This window comes from Mobula birostris, chromosome 12 (assembly GCF_030028105.1).
Source record: "Mobula birostris isolate sMobBir1 chromosome 12, sMobBir1.hap1, whole genome shotgun sequence".
NCBI classification, from domain to species: domain Eukaryota; kingdom Metazoa; phylum Chordata; class Chondrichthyes; order Myliobatiformes; family Myliobatidae; genus Mobula; species Mobula birostris.
In genome coordinates, this window is record NC_092381.1 from 80,000,758 (window position 1) to 80,020,007 (window position 19,250).

General features: G+C 38.4%; 1 protein-coding gene across 1 annotated transcript in view; it reads left to right on the forward strand.

The window, feature by feature from the left end:
• Positions 1-69: 69 nt before the first annotated feature.
• The window catches only part of uchl5 (ubiquitin carboxyl-terminal hydrolase L5), a 36,316-nt gene continuing 17,135 nt past the window's right edge, over positions 70-19,250 (forward strand). The window contains exons 1-5 of the mRNA XM_072274197.1: positions 70-261; positions 1,147-1,210; positions 4,792-4,897; positions 9,586-9,711; positions 19,184-19,245. Of these exons, the coding sequence (XP_072130298.1) occupies positions 159-261; positions 1,147-1,210; positions 4,792-4,897; positions 9,586-9,711; positions 19,184-19,245 (461 nt within the window). The 5' untranslated portion in view covers positions 70-158. The remainder of the gene's footprint in view (positions 262-1,146; positions 1,211-4,791; positions 4,898-9,585; positions 9,712-19,183; positions 19,246-19,250) is intronic.

Below are 19,250 nucleotides of genomic sequence, written 5' to 3' on the forward strand. Positions count from 1 at the left end.
AGCTTCAGTTCCCCGGTACAAACCCCCTGCAGTCCGGCTGCCCGGCGGTTGCCCTGGAAATCTGGCGCGCATGTGCAGCTGAGCCTAGCTGTGCGGCCTACTGGGAAGGCTGTCCGGCTTTCGAAGAGTTTGCGCCCTTCTCCAGGCCTGGATCGCGGATGGACGCGGACGGGCACGCTGGAGAGATGGCAGGGAGCGCCGGCGAGTGGTGCCTGATGGAGAGCGATCCCGGGGTTTTTACGGAGCTGATCAAAGGCTTCGGTACGGCTGGGACCGTTCCTCCGCGTGTCTCGAGTGGGAAGGATGGATGGGGGTGGCCGGGAGTCACGCCGTCGCTTGGGGCCTGCGCGCTGGATATCGGAGCTCGGGGCGGGCAACTTAATTGCAAGCTGTCAAAGCAAGGGACGAAGGACAGCATTAGGTTCAGCAACAGTAGGGTAGTCTTGTTATCACATATCTTTTGGTTGCAATTTGACCACTCTTCGTCACAAACGTTGCTAACATTTGAAACAGACTGTTAAAGGCCTAATATCTGCTCGAGGAATTTAGCGGGTCGAACAGCAGACGTTTCGGGGATCAGCGGTCGGAATAATCGGCGCTTCGACCCCTTATGCAGGGTCTCGGCGCATAACCATCGACAATTCTGTTCCCTTTGCGGATAACTGCTCGACTCGTTGAGTTCCTCTATCAGTTCGTTTTGTTTCAGATTATGCTTCTGCAGTCTCTTGTGTCGTTAGCATTTGGGAGCTGTGATTCAGTTATATGTACCGTGTCTTTGGGGAGATGATAGGTGTAATGTTTCTTCATAACAGAGCTTTAAAGTTGCAAGTATTGATCTCGCATATCGAATTCAAAGCTGCAAAATATTGTGGTCCAGATAGGAAAGAGTAATTTCAGTATAAATGCAAACAAACCTAAAATGTTGTTGAGATCAGACCACTTTAAAGCACTTACTTTTAGAAAAAAAATTACAGCCATCTTTAAACCATCAGTTTGATTTAAGTGTTTTTGTATCTTTTCAGCGGCAATGCCTTCCCAGAAGTTGTATTTTTTTGCTATACAATGACTGTTATATATGTTTTTAAATTTTATGCACACAATTGGGAGAGTATTAAATTTTAAAGTTGGTTCAATAACATGTTTCAGGATGCAAGGGTGTTCAGGTGGAAGAAATATGGAGTCTAGAACCAGAAAACTTTGACAAGTTAAAGTAAGTAACCGGATGGAATAAACTTTAAAATCAACATTAAATTAAAAACTGCATTTGGGTTCATCTGCATTCTAATACTGCATTCAGCAATAGAATATGACAGACTACCTTTAGCACTGCTATGGACTTGTTTCATGGGTTTTTGCTCTGTCTTGTTTCAGCATAGTCTATTCCCCCCACTGTCTTGTATAATTTATGTATAATTCGTGTTTATTTGTTACCTGAATATACATGCCTATGATTCTGCTGCAGGCCTGTACCTCATCATACTTGTGCATATGAATATAAACTTGATTTATCTTTATTTGGGTCTTAGCTTCATGCAGAAAAAAAGTACTAATTTGATGTATTGAGGGGAGATAGGTATTTGGTAAAAATTGAAAAGATTAGTTATGAATTATAAAGAAACAGACCAATGTGATAGGAAAATTAGGCAGGTCCTCCTTAACCTGGTAGTGTGGCTGGATAATGCACAAGGAAGAAGGGGGACATAGCATTTTTAATTGTGTTGTAAAGGATCAAAGGATGTTTGCTTAGGAATCTTCAAAAGTGGCAGGGTAAATTGAGGAAAACAATTATTTCTTCAAATAGAAGCAGAATATCCAAGTAAATGGTCAAAGCTTTCATAGTATGTTAAGTTAGTCCACGTGAATTACTGTCTGAAATTTTGGGCACTATTTCTTTTTAAATAAGTGCTAGGTCAGTTCCTCAAAAAAGTTATGGGATTTACTAGTGTAGTTCAAAGGATGACAGTCTTTAGTATGTAGAGAGATTAGATAAAGAGACGCAGGGAATCAGAGACATGAGATTTTGATGAAGGGACTCAACCTGAAACTTTGACTGTATATTTCTCTTCATAAATGTTGCATGATCTGCTGAGTTCCCTCAGCATGTTGGGTGTCATTCAAAGATTCAGGAGTTGCTTCTCTTGGAGCTTGAAGATTAAAGAGATATTTGATAGAAACTGTCAAGTGTTTTGATGAAATAATTTTACCAGTTATGAAGAGCAGAAAATACAGGACATCTACTTAACATGATTTCCAAAAGGAATTTTTCCACCAAATTAATATTTGTGATCTTGAAAACACTGTCTTGATGAGTTGTCAAAACATTCTATAATTTTCAAAGATGAGCTACTGTATAAAATGGAAAATGATGCTCACTGCTGATCAAGTATAGATTTGTTATTGACATGAATTGATTAGTTTGTTACCTGAACATTCTTTTGGATCTGTAGGATATCACTAAGCCAATTTTTAAAAAAAATTGTGGAATAAGTCTGCAGTGGAGTTCAGTATTTGTTATTAATTTCTAACTGCTTAAGAGAAGGGTACTACCTCAAACCAGTTGCTTTTTTCTGGTGAAGGTATACTCTTAGTGCTGTTGTGTGAGGAGTTCCAGGATTTAAACCGATTGACTGACCCTGAAAGAGCAATGGTATATGATTTTAAGGGGAATCTGGAGGTAGTAGTGGTCCCCAGACCTGAATCTCATAACCTCCTCAGTGGTAAGGTTCAAAGGTTTAGGAACTACTTTCACAATACTCTTGAGTAACTGCAGTGTTCCTTGCTGCTACATGTTGAAGCCATTATATATTGGTGGTTGAAAGAGTGACTACTTAGGATGATGAATAAGTTAGCAATTAAGCATGTGATGTTGTGTTGATGAATGCTTCTTGTGTGTTTTGCAACAGTCTGATAATTTAAATTTACTATTCATATTTTTGTCATTTGAGATTCATTTAACTGAAACTAAATCACTCAACTCCCGTGTTAGTATTTTACTTAGTTAATGGATCATAATTTCAGGCCTATGTATTTTTCTGGTATGGTAACATGATAAATTTCCAATATTTGAAACCTCAGTAAATATAAGAATGAAATTTATTGTGAGTTGACATCCATTGTATATGAGGCATGCAAGAAAAAGTTTGTGAACCTTTCAATTATCTGGTTTTCTGCATTAGTTACTCATAACCCTTTCAATTATCTGCATTAGTTACTCATAACATGTGGTTTGATCTTCATCTAAGTCACAACAATAGACAAACACAATCTGCCTAAACTAACAACACACAAACAATTGTACTTCTAGTTTACAAAAAGTACAGCGCCTATAAAAAGTATTCACCTCCCTTCATTTGTAAATCTGCCTGGAGCAGGCCATCCTCAAAAACTGAGTGACCGTGCAACAAGGAAATTAGTGAGGGAGGCTACCAGGAGACCCTATGATAACTCTGGAGGATGTACCAGCTTCAGAGGCTGAGATGGGAGACACTGCACATACAACTGTTGCCTGGGTACTTCACCAGTCACGGCATTGTGGGACAGTGGCAAAGAGAAAGCCACTGTTGGGAAAAAAATCGTATGAAATTTCAGTGCAATGCTGAAGGAGGTGAAAAAGAACCCAAGAGTAAGAACAAAAGACTTGCAGAGATCACTAGAACTTGTTAGAGTCTCTGTTCATGTGTCCACTGTAATAAAGAGACTGAACAAGAATGGTGTTCATGGAAGGACACCACAGAGGAAACCACTGCTCACCAAAAAAAACATTGCTGCATATTTCAAGTTAGCAAAAGACCACTTGAATGCTCCACAACGCTTCTGAGACAATGTTTTGTCAACAGATGTGACAAATGTGGAACTTTTGGGCAGAAATGCTCACTGTTATTTTGGAGGAAAATGGGCACTGCACACCAACACCAAAGCCTCATCCCAACTATGGAGCATGGTGGAAGGAGCATCATGGTGCTTCATTGCCTGGACAGCTTGTAATCGGTGAAGGAATAATGAATTCTAAATTGTATCAAGACATTTTACAGGAGAATGTCAGCTGAATGTTTGTCACCTGAAGCTTAATGAAGTTGGATAACGCAAGACAATGATCAGAAACACAAGAGTAAATCAACAACAGAATGGTTTTGTGTTTTGGAATGGCCAAGTCAGAGTACAGACCTTAACTCAATTGAGATGCTGCGGCATGACCTGAAGAGAGCTGTTTACGTGAGATATTCCAGAAATACTGATGAACTGAAACGGTTCTGATTAGGGTAATGTTCTAAAAATCCTCCTCGCCTTTGTGCAAACCAGCAAAGGCGAGGAGGATCAGCAAACGTTTGCTGGAGATTATTGCTGCTAAATTAAATACAAGGGTTCACATTTCCCAGCCTGGGTTGAGAATGATTAAATGATGTGTTCAATAAAGACATGGAAAGTACAATTGTTTATGTGTTATTAGTTTAGGCAGATTGTGTTTGCCTTTTATTGTGACTTGGATGAAGATCAGACCACATTTTATGAGTAATTGATGCAGAGTACCAAGTAAATGCAAAGGATTCACAAACTTTTACTCATCATTGTAAGTTCTCCAAATCTGGATCATCTGATAACAAGAATTCACTCTTTTAATGTACATGCAGCAATGTTATATGCATTGTTGGTTGCTAGATCTGTTAAGCAGACAGCTTGCCTAGCAGCTGGTAGTATGATAAAATTGCACTAAAATACTTAGGGTGTACATATTTCTTGCCATATTGAGGATAGTCTTGTGTAATAGCTTCAGTAGTTCTCTTTCTTTTTCAGACCAGTTCATGGCCTCATCTTCCTATTCAAGTGGCAGCCAGGCGAAGAACCAGCAGGATCCATTGTTCAGGATTCTAGACTTGAGAAGATCTTCTTTGCCAAGCAGGTGGACTAAGGCCGTTTCAATTAATTCTGGAACATGTGGTAAAACTATGATAATTTGGCACACTCTGCATTTTGTGATCCAACACGAGTTAAATTCACTAAAAAAAACTTATGCAGTATTATATGAATTTCCTAGTGAACCCTAGTTAGTGAATCTAAAGCAAGTGCAGGAAATGGGGTTCTGGTTAGTTTGAAGTAAATGCAGATGATGTCACCAGGTGAGCCAAACCATTGAGATTTTAGAGAAGTAGATTATCAGAGTTTTACTGCACTTGAGTAGTTTAGCTAGAATTATTAATTGGTAAACAAATAATGATATCGGCCTTGTGTAAAGAAGAATCGCAAGTATCACTGACTAATGACAAGTGGACATGCTTTGTAAATAAAAACTGGATAGGCTAAGCTCAACTGCTGCTTTCTCTGCTCACTGATTCATTACACCAAAATTTTCATCACATACTTTTATTTCCAAAATACGGATTGATAGAAAATATTTACCAAGATGTATTTCACCTTTGCTCTTCTGAATTATTTTTGTCTATTGTTAGCAAGTACAATAGCTAGATATAAAGGGCTGAAGTAGTGTGACAAAGCCAACAATATGACAGAGATTGCTTTCACTCAAGATCTGTCTACAAGCAAAAGGATAGTAGGAAGTGAAATAGAACAGGAGCAATAAATAATCTGCAGGAGTAACTGATTAGGTCAAACAACATTTGCTGTGGGGAAAGGAATTAATAATATTTTGAGTCACGACAGAAAGTGGAGAGGAAAGATGGCCAGTGTGAAGAGAAGACACAGGAGCAGAATTAGATCATTCAGTCCATTGAGTCTGCTCTGCCATACCATTACTCATTCATTCATTTATTTATTTAGAGATACAGAATGGAAAAGACCCTCCTGACCCTTTGAAACATGCCACCCAGCAACCCCTGATTTAACCCTAGCTTAATCATGGGACAATTTACAATAACCAATTAAACTACTAATCAGTACATCTTTGGACTAAGGGAGGAAACTGGAGCACCTGGAGGAAACCCACCCATTCCATGGGGAGAATGTAGAGACTCCTTACAGAGGATGCGGAGATTGAGTTCTGAACTCCAGTGCTCTGAGCTGTAATAGCGCTGCACTAGCCTCTACGCTACCGTGGCACCCACAATTACTATCCCTCTCAACCCCATTCCCTTGCCTTCTCCCTGTAACCTTTGACGAGTAGATCAGAAGATTATCAGTGAACTTAGGATGGTGACAGAATATATGTGTAAAATAGAACAGGATTTGGCTTGATGCCATATCTTTGGGAACAGTAAAGGTTCTTGAAGAGGTGCTTGAAAAGGGGATGCTTCCTATATCTTGGGAGCCTCTTCTTGATGAAAATAGATAACAGTGGTGAAATTCATCACAGCTTTCAGTGTCCTAGCACAGCCATTGATCATTTGAGGTTGTCTAAACATCAGGAACTTTGATCTTGTACAAAACCTGTGATGTATTGGGCATTAGTGATCCTTCCCTTCCAAAATGCCTCTGTGGTGTGGACTTGCATAGATAGCAGGCATCTCTGGTACTGGGGGAAAAAAACACTAATAATGCTCCACCAAGTACTTCAGTTTCACTGGAAAGAAAAGTACAACATTGTCAGTGCTTCTCCCTGTCAGCATCCTCAGGATAATGACCCTAGATATATCAATGAACTATATTGGGCAGGCCAGGTTGTTTTGACACCCAACTCCTTAAGAGACACTTAATTCCTAGCTTGCTCATGCAAAGAAGTGCCAGGTAAACAGGAAAAGATTCAAAACCTCCTTGGAGCAATGCTACTTCCCTCCAACTCTTGGAAACGGTGGACCATAACTAGTTGAAGTGGATTATGTTGAGAAGGTCAAGGGCATTTATTGGAAGCACACAGATGTCCCATTTACATCTTGAAGTGATAGTAGCTTTGGTTCACATTTTCACACCACCTATACTAAACTCTTCTAATCCTATTTACTCGCACTAGGTCTGTAGCTTCTATGCCTTAGTGATTGAAAACTTGTGTAGATGTTTATTAATTGTCTTGTAAGCTATCCACCCAGCACTTGCCTATTCTGTGGGAGTCTCCTACTCCTGTATTGGCCTCTTTGGTCACCTCAGCATCACGCAACAGTGAAGCAAAAACTTCTTCGTTGATACCAAAGGATTGGCAAAGACAAGACATAAGTGAACAAGTATTGTAATGCACTGTTGAGTTTCTTTTTGCAAGCAGGAAAATATAGAATTTTTGCCTACTCATTTCTCTTTGTAAGGATAGTGCAAATAAATATCAGATTGGTAGATATATATACACAATCAGTGGTTGTCAATTATGGGTTTGGAGGAAGTCCACCGAATTTTTTATTTGCTAGGCAACTAGTTATTAATTAACTACCAACAGCATTTTTCGTGAACAATTTGACATTTCTGAGGCCTGTCCTTCAATGACCTGTACTATTTGTGGCAGGCTATCAAGTGTAGAATTATATAAAGTATTCTGATCAATGGATCATTTTTCTGAATCCTCTGTAATGCTGACTATATGAATATTTTGTGATATGATAATGATTTTCATTTAATGATTGTCAGTGGAAAAATTTTTCCTGAACAAGATTTTTTTTTCTCTAAGTAAGACCATTTTGATATTTTCAGTTAATATATATAGGTTTATGGGTAGTTTTTATAGCTTTTAATATCTATATTGTGTTGGGCAGGTGGCCAAGTGGTTAAGGCGTTCGTTTAGTTATCTCAGGGTTGCTAGTTTGAGCCTCAGCTGTGGCAGCGTGTTTGTGCCCTTGAGCAAGGCACTTAATCACACATTGCTCTAGTGTCTGTGCGAGAAGTGGCGCCTCACACAGACTTCCAATCTGCGCCTTGTAAGGCATGAAAATGCCCGATGCAGGCCTCTCATGGTCTGAGTCAACATTCCCTCCCCTCCCCGTTCCCCTTAATATCTAGATACAAATTGTTTGCTGTATTAGAATATAAAACAGTTAAGTCTTCTCATCGAGATATTACTGTAGAATGGAACGATATTTTAACAGACTATAGGATGTTCTCTTTTTTTATATTTATTTCTTATTTAGTGTTTAAGTTTTGAATGTCATGGTTTTAAAATCAAAACTCAAAGCTATTTCCAATATTAACCAATGGGTACATACCTAAATAGTGCAGATTTAGGTGATTTGACAAAAGAATCAGGGAAGATGAAGAAAGAGGTTTGTAGCCAACTAATGCTTGGTATTTGCACTATGCTTTCAGTGTGTAACCTGGAGATTCCATATCTCTATAAATTTATTCAATGAAGAGGCAGGGAAGGGAACTAACTAGATTGTTCTTTGAAAGAGATGGTGCAGAGTCAGTGGAGCAGGTGCCTGCCATCTGTGTTCTACAAGTCTATGAATCCTTATATAAAATAATATAAATTCCCATATAGTGAAATTGCAATAGTGTTGAACAAGTGAATATAGACTATATTTGTTTACATAGGCATACTAAATATTATAAATACTATCAGACTATTGAATTAGTGACTTAAGATAGCTTGTTTGATCTGCAGTGGTGAAGTACTTGCCAGCTGAAGTTTTCATATTATGAAAGGATTAGATTGTGGCACCATGGAGAAAACATTTTCACTTCTGAGTATCATCAGCACTCTGGACAGTGAATAAATTAAAATAAACTTACCTGCAGAATTTAACTGCAAGGAGTGTTTAAGATGCTCAGCACCATATTTCTGGTTAAGCTTGATTTTAAAATCAATGGAGAGGAATGGAATGAAAGGATATGTTGATAGGAATCAAAGCAGGAGATGCTGTAAATCTGAATTAAAAACAGAATATGCTGGAAAGACAGGTCAGGCCGCAGTTATGGAAAGGGAGGGTTAAATATTTCAGAGACCCTCCATCAGAACTGCAAAGGAAAGAAGACAAGTTACTGATGAAGGATCTTTGACTTGAGTTGTTAACTCCATTTCATTTTCTACAGATGCAGTCTAACTTGAATGTTACCAGCATTTTCTTGATTAATTAAAAATGTTAGATAAAGAAGATAAGATTGGGGCTTTTGGCGAATAAATCAATATGCAAACTAAATAGGTTGATATCCATGAAGATATTAAAACAGGAAATACCTTTACTCATCCCAACGCTGAACTGAATCCACAATCTATGGACTCACTTGTAAGGACTCTACAATTTGTGTTTTCAATACTTATTGCTTAGTTATTTATTATTATTATATTTTTCTTTAGTTTTGCATTTGCACAATTTGTCTTTTGCCTATGGGTTATTTGTCAGTCACTGTTGTGACAGAATCAAGATAAACTGCACACGTTTCTTTGTATTTACTGAGAATGCCCACAAGAACATGAATCTCATGATAGTGTATTGTGACATATATATGCTGTAGTAATTAATTTATTTTGAATTTTGAATTAGAAAAGAAAAAAAGTTAAAACATAATCTGTATATTTAGTTCCTTGATTAGAAAAGTAAGTGAGCTAATAAACATGTTTTACTTTCTAGTCTTTCTAATTCAAAGATTAGAAGCAATTTAATATTAATGTCTTTATGGACATAGTTTTTTTCTATGATCGATTTTGATGCAAGAACATGTTAGGAATCTTCTCTGTCTCTGTGTTTGATGACTTTTCTCTTTGTTTTTCCTCTCAAGGTTATCAATAATGCCTGTGCAACTCAGGCTATTATCAGTGTGTTACTGAACTGTATTCACCCAGATGTAGAACTGGGAGAGACTCTTGGGGAATTTAAAGAATTCTCACAAAGCTTTGATGCTGCTGTAAGTATCCCCAAATTAATCTAATTTCTTTGTGTGCAGCATGCTTTACTCTAGTAATTGGAACATAGTTGGTCCATCCATAAAACATTTCCTTTTTATTTTCAGTCAATCCCCAGTGATCTGCTGTCTGATTATTTAGCAATCTCAATGGGTCAGCTCCTGGCTCATCTTGTTCTTTTCCTCGCGCTCCCTTTAAATTCGTGTTGTTCTCTGAGATTTAATAACCTCTTTAAAAAAAGATACTTAAAAATCTGCTACATTGACGGCTGCATTGGTGCTGCTTCATGCACTCATGTTGAGCTCATCAATTTCATCAACTTTGCCTCTAACTTCCTCCCTGCCCTTAAATTCACTCGGTCCATTTCTGACACCTTCCTCCCCTTTCTCGATCTGTCTCCATCTCTGGAGACAAACTCAACGAACATCTTTTATAAATGTACCAATTCCCACAGTTATCTTGACTAAACCTCTCCCTACCCTATCTCCTTTAAAAATACTATTCCCTTTTCTCATTTCCTTCGTCTCCGCCACATCTGTTCCCAGGATGCGGCTTTCCTTTCCAGGACATCAGAGATGGCCACCACCATCAAAAACGGGGTTTCCCTTCCTCCACTATTGATGCAGCTCTCACCTGCATCTCCTCCATTTCCTGAACAAACGCCCTCACACTGCCTTCCTGCTGCCTTAACTGTGATAGTTTCTCGTTCTTGCCTACCACCACACGAGCCTCCGCATTCAACACATCATCCTCTGCAACTTCCGCCATCTCCAAAGAGATCCTAACACTAAACATATCTTTTCCACCCCTCTGCTTTCTGCAGGGATTATTTCCTCCGTGATTCCCTTGCAAGTATTCTAAGTGCTACACCTGCCCATTCACCTGCTCCCTCACCTCCATTCAGGGCCCCAAACGGTCCATCCATATGAGGCAACACTTCACCTGTGAACCTGCTGGGGTCATCTATTGTGCCCAGTGCTCCCAATGCGTCCTCCTCTACATTGGTGAGACACATCGTAAATCGTAAATTACTCCACTCGATCTCGCTAAAGTGGAACTTGCTGGCAGCCAAACATTTTAATTCCGATTTCCGTTCCTACATGTTGGTCCATGGCCCCCTCTTGTGCCACATTGATGCCACACTTGGTGGAAGAGCAACACCTTATATTATGTCTGGTTAGCCTCCAAACTTATTACATTTTAAAATCTTTTTTATCAATTATTATTGAAGATCAACAAAACAATACATTAAAGTAATCAAGTCAACATGTCAATATGTACAATGAGAATTAAGTGATCAAATAACTGATTAACAAAGCTAAACAATTTATCAATAATAATAAGAAAAAATAAAATGTTAGATCTATTTTTTTGGGAAAAAGAACCCATACTAACTAAAAAAAACCCAACTAACAGGAAAAAAAAACGAGAAAAAAAAACCATTGGGAGCACAACTCCGGAGCTATACGCCGTACAAGTTTCCATAAAAGAAAAACATCAATCCGCCAACTCAATGCCTCCAAACTGATGTCATGAACATTGATGTCTCCTTCTGATAAAGAAAAACTCCCCCTCCCTTTTTCTGTTCCCACTCTGGTCTGTAACCTCTTCTCATCTGCCTATCACTTCTTCCTGGGTCCCCTCCTCCTTCCCTTTCTCCTATCAGATTCCTTCTTCTCTAGCCCTTTATCTTTCCAACCCACCTGGCTTCACCTATCACCTTTTATCTATCCTCTTTCCCCTCTCCCCCACCTTTTCATTCTGGCATTTTCCCCTGTTTTAGTCCTGAAGAAGGGTCTCAGCCCGAAATGTCGACTGTTTATTCATTTTCTTTCTTTTTTTTTCCTTTTTATTAAAATTTTATTTTTATTTGGATAAGGAATTCACAAATATCATGTACTTTTTTCACACATATAACCTTTTCCATTTTTTTATATGTATAAAACTATAATTATTTATACATTCTTAAGTACACATTGAGATGATATAAAAGGAAATTAGACACTTAAATAGATAATTATGTACTGTGGTAATTCTAATCTATTAGGCTAAGTAATGGTATTAGTTGTTAAGAAAAATGGTAATAATAGTTTCCATATAACTCTTCTGGACCATTTCCACTGGTCCAAAATGTTGTATATAAGCCTATGTAACAACCATTGTAGGTGTTTATATCCTAATTTGTTCATGCTTGCTCCTGCCCGCAGACATAATTATCCAATCCCTATGTACTTATTTACTTAATTTTTTCATTTTTTATCCCTTTCCCAAATCTTTCCCTTTACTTGTGTTAATTCTCTATTTTCCAAAAGAAAACAAAAAAAAAGACATTTAGACTAGGGGTGCTTACATTAGCAATATTACTGTGTTGATGAGAAGAGCAGTATAAATCAGTAGGAGAGTCATCTAAAGTCTGCTTGCATTGGGGTTCTATATTCAATCCATTTATTCCAGATTTGATAAAATTTTTATTTTTGAATTCTCAGGGAGTAAGTCAACTTTTCCGTTTTAAATATTTCCAAGATAATTTCGTGCCAATCTTCTAATGTAGGTGGTATTGGGTTTAGCCACTTTCTAGTGATTGATTTCTCACTTGTCGCTAAGAGGGCCTGCAGCAACTTTATATCTTCCTTCTGTTCAAGAAACAATACATGCCCCAAATAGAGCGTCTCAAAGTTCAGAGGTATCTGGGACCTAAGTACCTTAACTAATGTTCTATGAAAACCTTCCCAATATAGACTTAATTTAGGGCAATCCCAGAAAATATGAAAATGATTTGCCTCCTTGGAGCCGCACCTTCTCCAACACGTCACGTTTGTATCTTTATATTTTTCCTGATATGGGGTCTTGAAGTATCTTATAATGTTTTTCCAACAATGTTCTCTCCAAGTCAAAGAATTAGTCGAGGACCATTGAAAGCTGCAGATTTTCCCCCAAGCCTCCTCTGAAAGTACCAACCCCGCTTCTTTCTCCCACTTCTCTTTAATATACAGTGTATTTACATTTTTAGCATGGGAGAGTGCATTATATACTCGAGAAACTGATTAACTAGGTATTGAACTGCAAGCCGAATTCAGAATCTTGAAAAATTCTAATTCTACTGTTGATAGGTCTGTATATCTACAATTCTGGTTAACATAGTTTCGTACTTGAAGGTACCTAAAAAAGTCGTTATGTTCTAGGCCATGTTTGTCCTGCAGGATTTGGAAACTTTGTAATACTCTTTTATCTATAATGAGAGGTAGGTTGTAAGACCTTTCTTTATCCATAGCTCAAATCTTTTATCTCCTCTGTTGGGAAGGAATTCGGTATCATATGCACACCATCTAAAGAGTTTTAACATGTTATTAATTCCACATGAATTAACCACCTTCTGCCATACTTTTAATGTAAGATTTATCCAACTGTTTTTAAATTTTTCCAACTGGGCCATCAATCCTTTGTCAGCTGTTGAGGCCTGTAGAGGAAAACTGTCAAATAATCCAAATTCTATTTCCTTCCATCTAGCCTTATTTCCCTATTACACCAATATAACAGAGGGGTTATCTGTGAGGCATAAAAATAATTTCTCAGGCAAGGAAGAACCATACCTCCTTCCTTCCTTCCCTAACTGTAAGGTGTTATATCGAATTCTAGGTTTCTTTCCTTGCTAAATGAAGCGGGAAATCCATTTGTCCCATTCCCTGAATTGATTATCATCCACCTCCACCGGTAAAGTACGGAAAAGATACAATAACCGAGGAAGAATATTCATTTTTATAGTATTTATCCTTGAATTTAAACTTAAAAAGGGGATAAGATTCCATCTAGGCATATCTGCTTTTATCTCTGAGATTAATGGCCCATAATTTACCTGTGACAGTGTTGAAAGATCCTTCGGCAGGGTTATTCCTAAATATTTTAATGATTTAGCTTCCCACTTAAGATTGTATGTATCCTGTAATTTTTTGGATGGTGTATAATTTAGGGACATAACTTGCGTTTTCTTTACATTTATTTTGTAACCTGATATTTTCCCAAAGTCATCCAACAGTGTAAACAATCCTATAAATGATTTTTCTGGTTCACTCAGATAGACCAAAACATCATCTGCGAATAACGCCACTTTCTGTTCAATCCCTGCCACCTTGATACCTTTTACAATTTCGTTCTGTCTTATTAGTTGGGCAAGCGGTTCAATATATAGCGCAAAAAGGAGAGGAGAAATTGGACATCCCTGTCTACTGCCTCTCTCTAAGATGAAGGAGTCAGAGAGGTCCCCATTTATCTTAATTCGGCCTGTAGGGCTGTCATATAGAGTCTGAATTACTTTAATAAACTTTTCTTGAAAGCCGAATCTTCCTAACACTCTGTATAGGAATGCCCAACTAACCGAATCAAAAGCTTTCTCAGCGTCCAATCCTACTACCATTGTCTCTGTCTCGTTCTTATTAACCTGTTCTAATATGTGCAGAGTTCTCCTTATGTTGTCCTGTGTTTGTCTTTGTTGAATAAATCCAGTCTGGTCTAAGTGGATTAGGCCAGGTAAAAGCTTTTCCAATCTGCGTGCTAATATAGATGTAAATAGTTTGTAATCTAAATTAAGAACACTAATTGGCTGATAATTGCCACATTCTAGTTTATCTTTACCCTCTTTAGGGATAACTGAAATAATCGCTTCTCTCCAGGAAGGTGGAGTTTCTCCTCTCTGCAAGATCCAATTAAAGGTGTTAAGTAGTAATGGGGCTAACTGTGTCTTCAGGGACGTGTACCACTCTGAGGTAAACCCATCAGAACCCGGGGACTTTCCAGCCTTTAACCTAGAGATGGTCACGTTCAGTTCTTTGACAGTTACTGGTTCTAATAAACTTTCATTTTGTAAATCTGTAAGTTTAGGTAGATCTAAAAAATTCAATACACTGTCTATATAGGGCTTATTGGGGGCCCGGGGTTGGGAGTACAGCTCTCGATAATATGTTTCAAAACTCTCTTGAATTTTCCCTATTGTACTCTCCACAAGCTTTGTCTTTGGATTCTTTATTTTATGAATTGTATTGTCTGCTTGTTGTTTTCGTAATTTATATGCTAATAATCTAGCTGATTTACCTCCTACTTCATAATTCTTTTGTCTCAGGTAAAGAAAATTTCTTTGCGCTTCCAACGTATAAATATCGTCAATTTCACTTTGCAATTTCCTAATTTCCTGTTTTCGATTTGAATTACTTTTGTTGCTATCTACAACTTGAAGTTGTTTTAATTTTCCTTGAAGGTCTGCTAATTTTTGTGCATTGATTTTTTTCATGTGAATGGTAATGGAAATAATTTTCCCTCTCAGTACAGCTTTCAACGTATCCCATAAGATCACTGGTGATGTTTCTCCTGTGTCATTAAGGTCTAGATATTCTTTGATTTCTCCCCTTAATCTCTCCATTACTTTCGGGTTATTGAGTATATGTGAGTTTAGCCTCCATAGTGTTTTCCTCATTTTCCTTTCCAGGATTAGAGACATAGAGACTGGGCTATGATCCGACAGATCAATTGTTGCAATATTACAGTTTTTTATCCTGAGTCTATCTGTATTAAAGATAAAGAAATAGTCTATCCTTGAATAGGCTGAATGGGGGAAAGAGTAATGTGTATAATCTTTACTAGTAGGGTGTAATTCCTTCCAGACATCTATAATTCCCAACTCCTCCATCAATGAATTCATTTTCCGAGTCAGAGGTTTATTCTGAGTAACTATTCTTGAAGAATCTAATACAGGATTTAATCTAATATTAAAATCCCCTCCACAAATTACTACCCCTTGAGAACTGACCATTAGGTCAAAAATGTGTCTATAAAATGACCATTCACATCCTGGAGGAGCATAAACATTCAGCAATGTTATTTCTGTACCTTCTATTCTTCCTGTGATTTTTACAAACCGTCCTTCTTTGTCTTTAGTCTCTGAAATATGTTCATAATTAAGAGTACTTGATATTAAAGTAGCTACCCCTCTTTTGTGACTCAATTTATATGATGAATAAAATACATGCTTAAAGCCCATTCTTTTTAATTTTCCATGTTCAGATTGGCTCATATGTGTTTCCTGGAGGAAAGCTATTTGTGCCCTCTCTTTTTTCAATTTAGACATAATCTTATTTCTTTTAATTGAATTCAAAACCCCACTAACATTATAGGAAATTATTTTTACCAATTCAGTTTGCATTTTTCTCTAGTAGAAAAAAAACTCTCCTTTTCTAACCAAACAGTAAGCAATCCCTTCTCAGCAGTAAACCAAGACATATAACCACACCCTAGACATGTTTGAACGTGTAACATTTGAAAATTTTTCCCGACTTCCCACAGTGAGGCCTGAGCACCGACCCGCCTCAGTTCAGAGGGATAACCTCTATCTTCACCCTGTGTTAGAGGGCCCTCAGCAGTTTGAATAATCATAGAGAATTTTCTCCTATTTATGTCTCGACCAAATTGCTATCATTCAAGTTATTCCGCCTAGTTTATTTTCAGTTACCAGTTTTCATTTTACCTTTAAGTCCGATTTACTCTTTTCAGTCATTTCTCTTAATTAATCTGTATTCTCTGTACATTCGCGTCTGAATATTTGCAGCTTTTCCTTGTAGTTTGACACTCTGGTTCGAGTGGAGCGTCCTCGCCCCACTAACTGCCACGACTTCTGCCGAATCCTCTCCAGTAGCGACTCCGGTTGGGTGATAACTTTAATAGGTAGTCCCCGGTCCGCCAGGTCCAACCTTGCCTCCTCCACCGTAACGTAAGTTTTTGTCCCTTCGTCGTAAAAGACTCTCAGCCGAGCTGGATACAGGGTCTGGAATCTGATGTTGTTTTCCTTCAGGACTCTCCGTGTTTCCGCATATTCCTTCCGTCTGGCAAGAATCCCCGGTGCGTAGTCGTGGTCTAAACTGATTTTACAGTTGTTCCACATGAAACCTTTATTTTGCCATGCCCTTTTAAGCACCTTCGTTCTATAACTGAGAAATCTGACCAGAATCGATCTGGGCTGGGCACCTGCCGGGGGCTGTGGTGCCAATGCGCGGTGAGCCCTTTCTATCCGTAGGTCTTTTGTGGCCGGTATATCAAGGTTCTCGCTAAGCAGCTTCTCCATGAAGGGACTCATCAATCCGGGTTTACCTTCGGTTCCTTCGGGAACTCTGTAAATCCTCACATTTTCCCTTCTTGAGCGGCCTTCTTGATCTATTAGTTTCCACTGGAGCTGGTCTTGCAGCTTCAGCATTTCTGCTATCACTTCCTCGGCGTTTTGTAGCTTCTCTTCAATTCCAACAATCCTCGCTTCGGCTTCATCTATCCGCGAGTTAGTTTTTACTATTTCTCCTTTAATATCTTCCAGCTGTTTGCTGTTATCTTGTCGGAACTCGCAAATCTCTCCGAGAATCAAAGACAGAGTCACCGATTCCCCCTCATTATCTCCGTCCTGGCTTGCCGTGGGGGAGCTAGGCCCGTCGCCTTGCTGCGTCTCTTTATGTTTATCAGCCTTCGGAGCGGACTTTTTAATCTTGTTCTTAGACATCATCCTTGCCCCTTTTATTAATATAGTTATGCAATATTAAGTATTTGTCTAAATTCGATTTTGGGGCAGTTTACCTTCTTTTTCGTCGAGAGACCTTTTCCTTACGCCGCCATTCCCTTGATGACCCGGAAGTCCCCCCTGTTTATTCATTTTCATAGATGCTGCTGACCTGCTGAGGTCCTACAGCATTTTGTGTGTGTTACTTAAAATTCAGTTGATGTGTTAATGGTGCTGTCTAAGAGTCTGGGAAGTCTGCCAATCTGCCCGATGTCCCGAGAGTGCTTCATTATTGGAGTTTGACTGTGTTTGGAAATACAAATGAAGAAACAAAAAGGAACATTGGTATAGGTTTATTTTTGCCAGGTGTAGTGAAAGGCTTGTCATGCTTACTGTTCATTCAAATCAAATCATTACAAATTGCACTGAGGTAGAATAACAAAAAACAACAACAATGCAGTATAAGGAGTAAAAGCTACTGAAGAAGTGCAGTGCAGGTAAACAATACAAGATCATAGCAAGTAGATTGTGAAGTCAAGAGTTTACATTATCGTCAGAGACAGTTAACAGTGGGATTAAAAACAATCCTCCCTGATGTTTGCAGGCTTCCGTACCTTCAGCCTGATGGGAGAGGGGAGAAGAGAGAATGTTTGAGATGGATTGGATATTTGATTATGTTGGCTGTTTCACTGAGGTGACAAGAAGTATAGAATCCTTAAAAGAGCGGCTTCTTCTCGTAATGTACTGAGCTGTGTCCATAACTCTGCTTTTTTTTTGTGTGGTTTCGTGCAGAGCAGTTGCCATGTGAAGCTGTTACTAATCCAGACAGAATGCTTTCTATAGTGCATCAATAAAAATTGGTAAGGGTTAACGGGGATTTGTGAAATTTCTTTCGTCTTCTGAAGAAGTAGGGACGTTGGTGTTCTTGAAATTAAGGATGAAAGTGAAAAGGAAGTCATGTAACCTATTATGGAACCATAGAATTTTAGGTTCGTTGTTAAAGTTATTTTGGTTGGGATGTTGGGAGGGAGTTGATCAGTAAGTTGGTCAGTCACTTCACTTTATTTTGGTTGTGATGTTGGGAGGGAGTTAATCAGTAAGTTGGTCAGTCACTTTCACTTTATTTGGTGCAAACCTGAGCATGCAGGCAACATTGTCTTATTTAGATGGGGGTTTTTTAGGGTACCTGGAGCTAGAGACCGGCCTCAGAGCACTGAAATGTTACGTTTATCCTGTTACGTTATATGCCTCAGAGTGTTGGGACAATATCTAGTAGCAGGAGGAAACGAATTGAAGCTGCAGAGATGTTGTTTTTGAGGAGGATGCAAGGAATATCATGGATGAAACGAATATCTAACGAGGATGTCATGAACAGAGCAAACACAAAAAGAGAAATAATGTGTGAGACAATGAAAAGGCAACGTAAATTCATTGGACATGTGATTAGGAAAGAGGAGTTAGAATGCACAGTAATTATGGGAAAGATTGAAAGGAAGAAAGCAAGAGGAAGACAAAGACAAATGATGATGGAGACAGCAGCCAGAGAACTGGAAATGAATATTCCAATGAATTGATCCACTTGACCCGAAACAGGAGTGTGTGGGCCATGGCAGTCAAAGCTCAAACTGGGCACGGCACCTGATGATGATGATGATGATGGAGCTAGAGAGAGAGAGTGTCCCCACTGAATTAAGTGTGAAATACATATATAAAAATTCAGAAAATGATCACATTTGTTTTCTTTCTTTTTATTCATCTTGCTTTTTTTTTGCAGATTATTCTTTTAGAATACCAATCATCATTTTGTTTTTATTTGTAATTCAGAATATTTCAGGCAAACACGTGGGTGGGACTGGGGAGTGGTGAACATTTACATGAATCCTTGATTTAACATGGTGATGTACAAATAAAGCAGTCGTTGGATTGATTGATTTTAATCTTTATAACAGATGAAAGGTTTGGCTCTGAGCAACTCTGAAGTCATTCGGCAGGTTCACAATGGCTTTGCCAGGTATG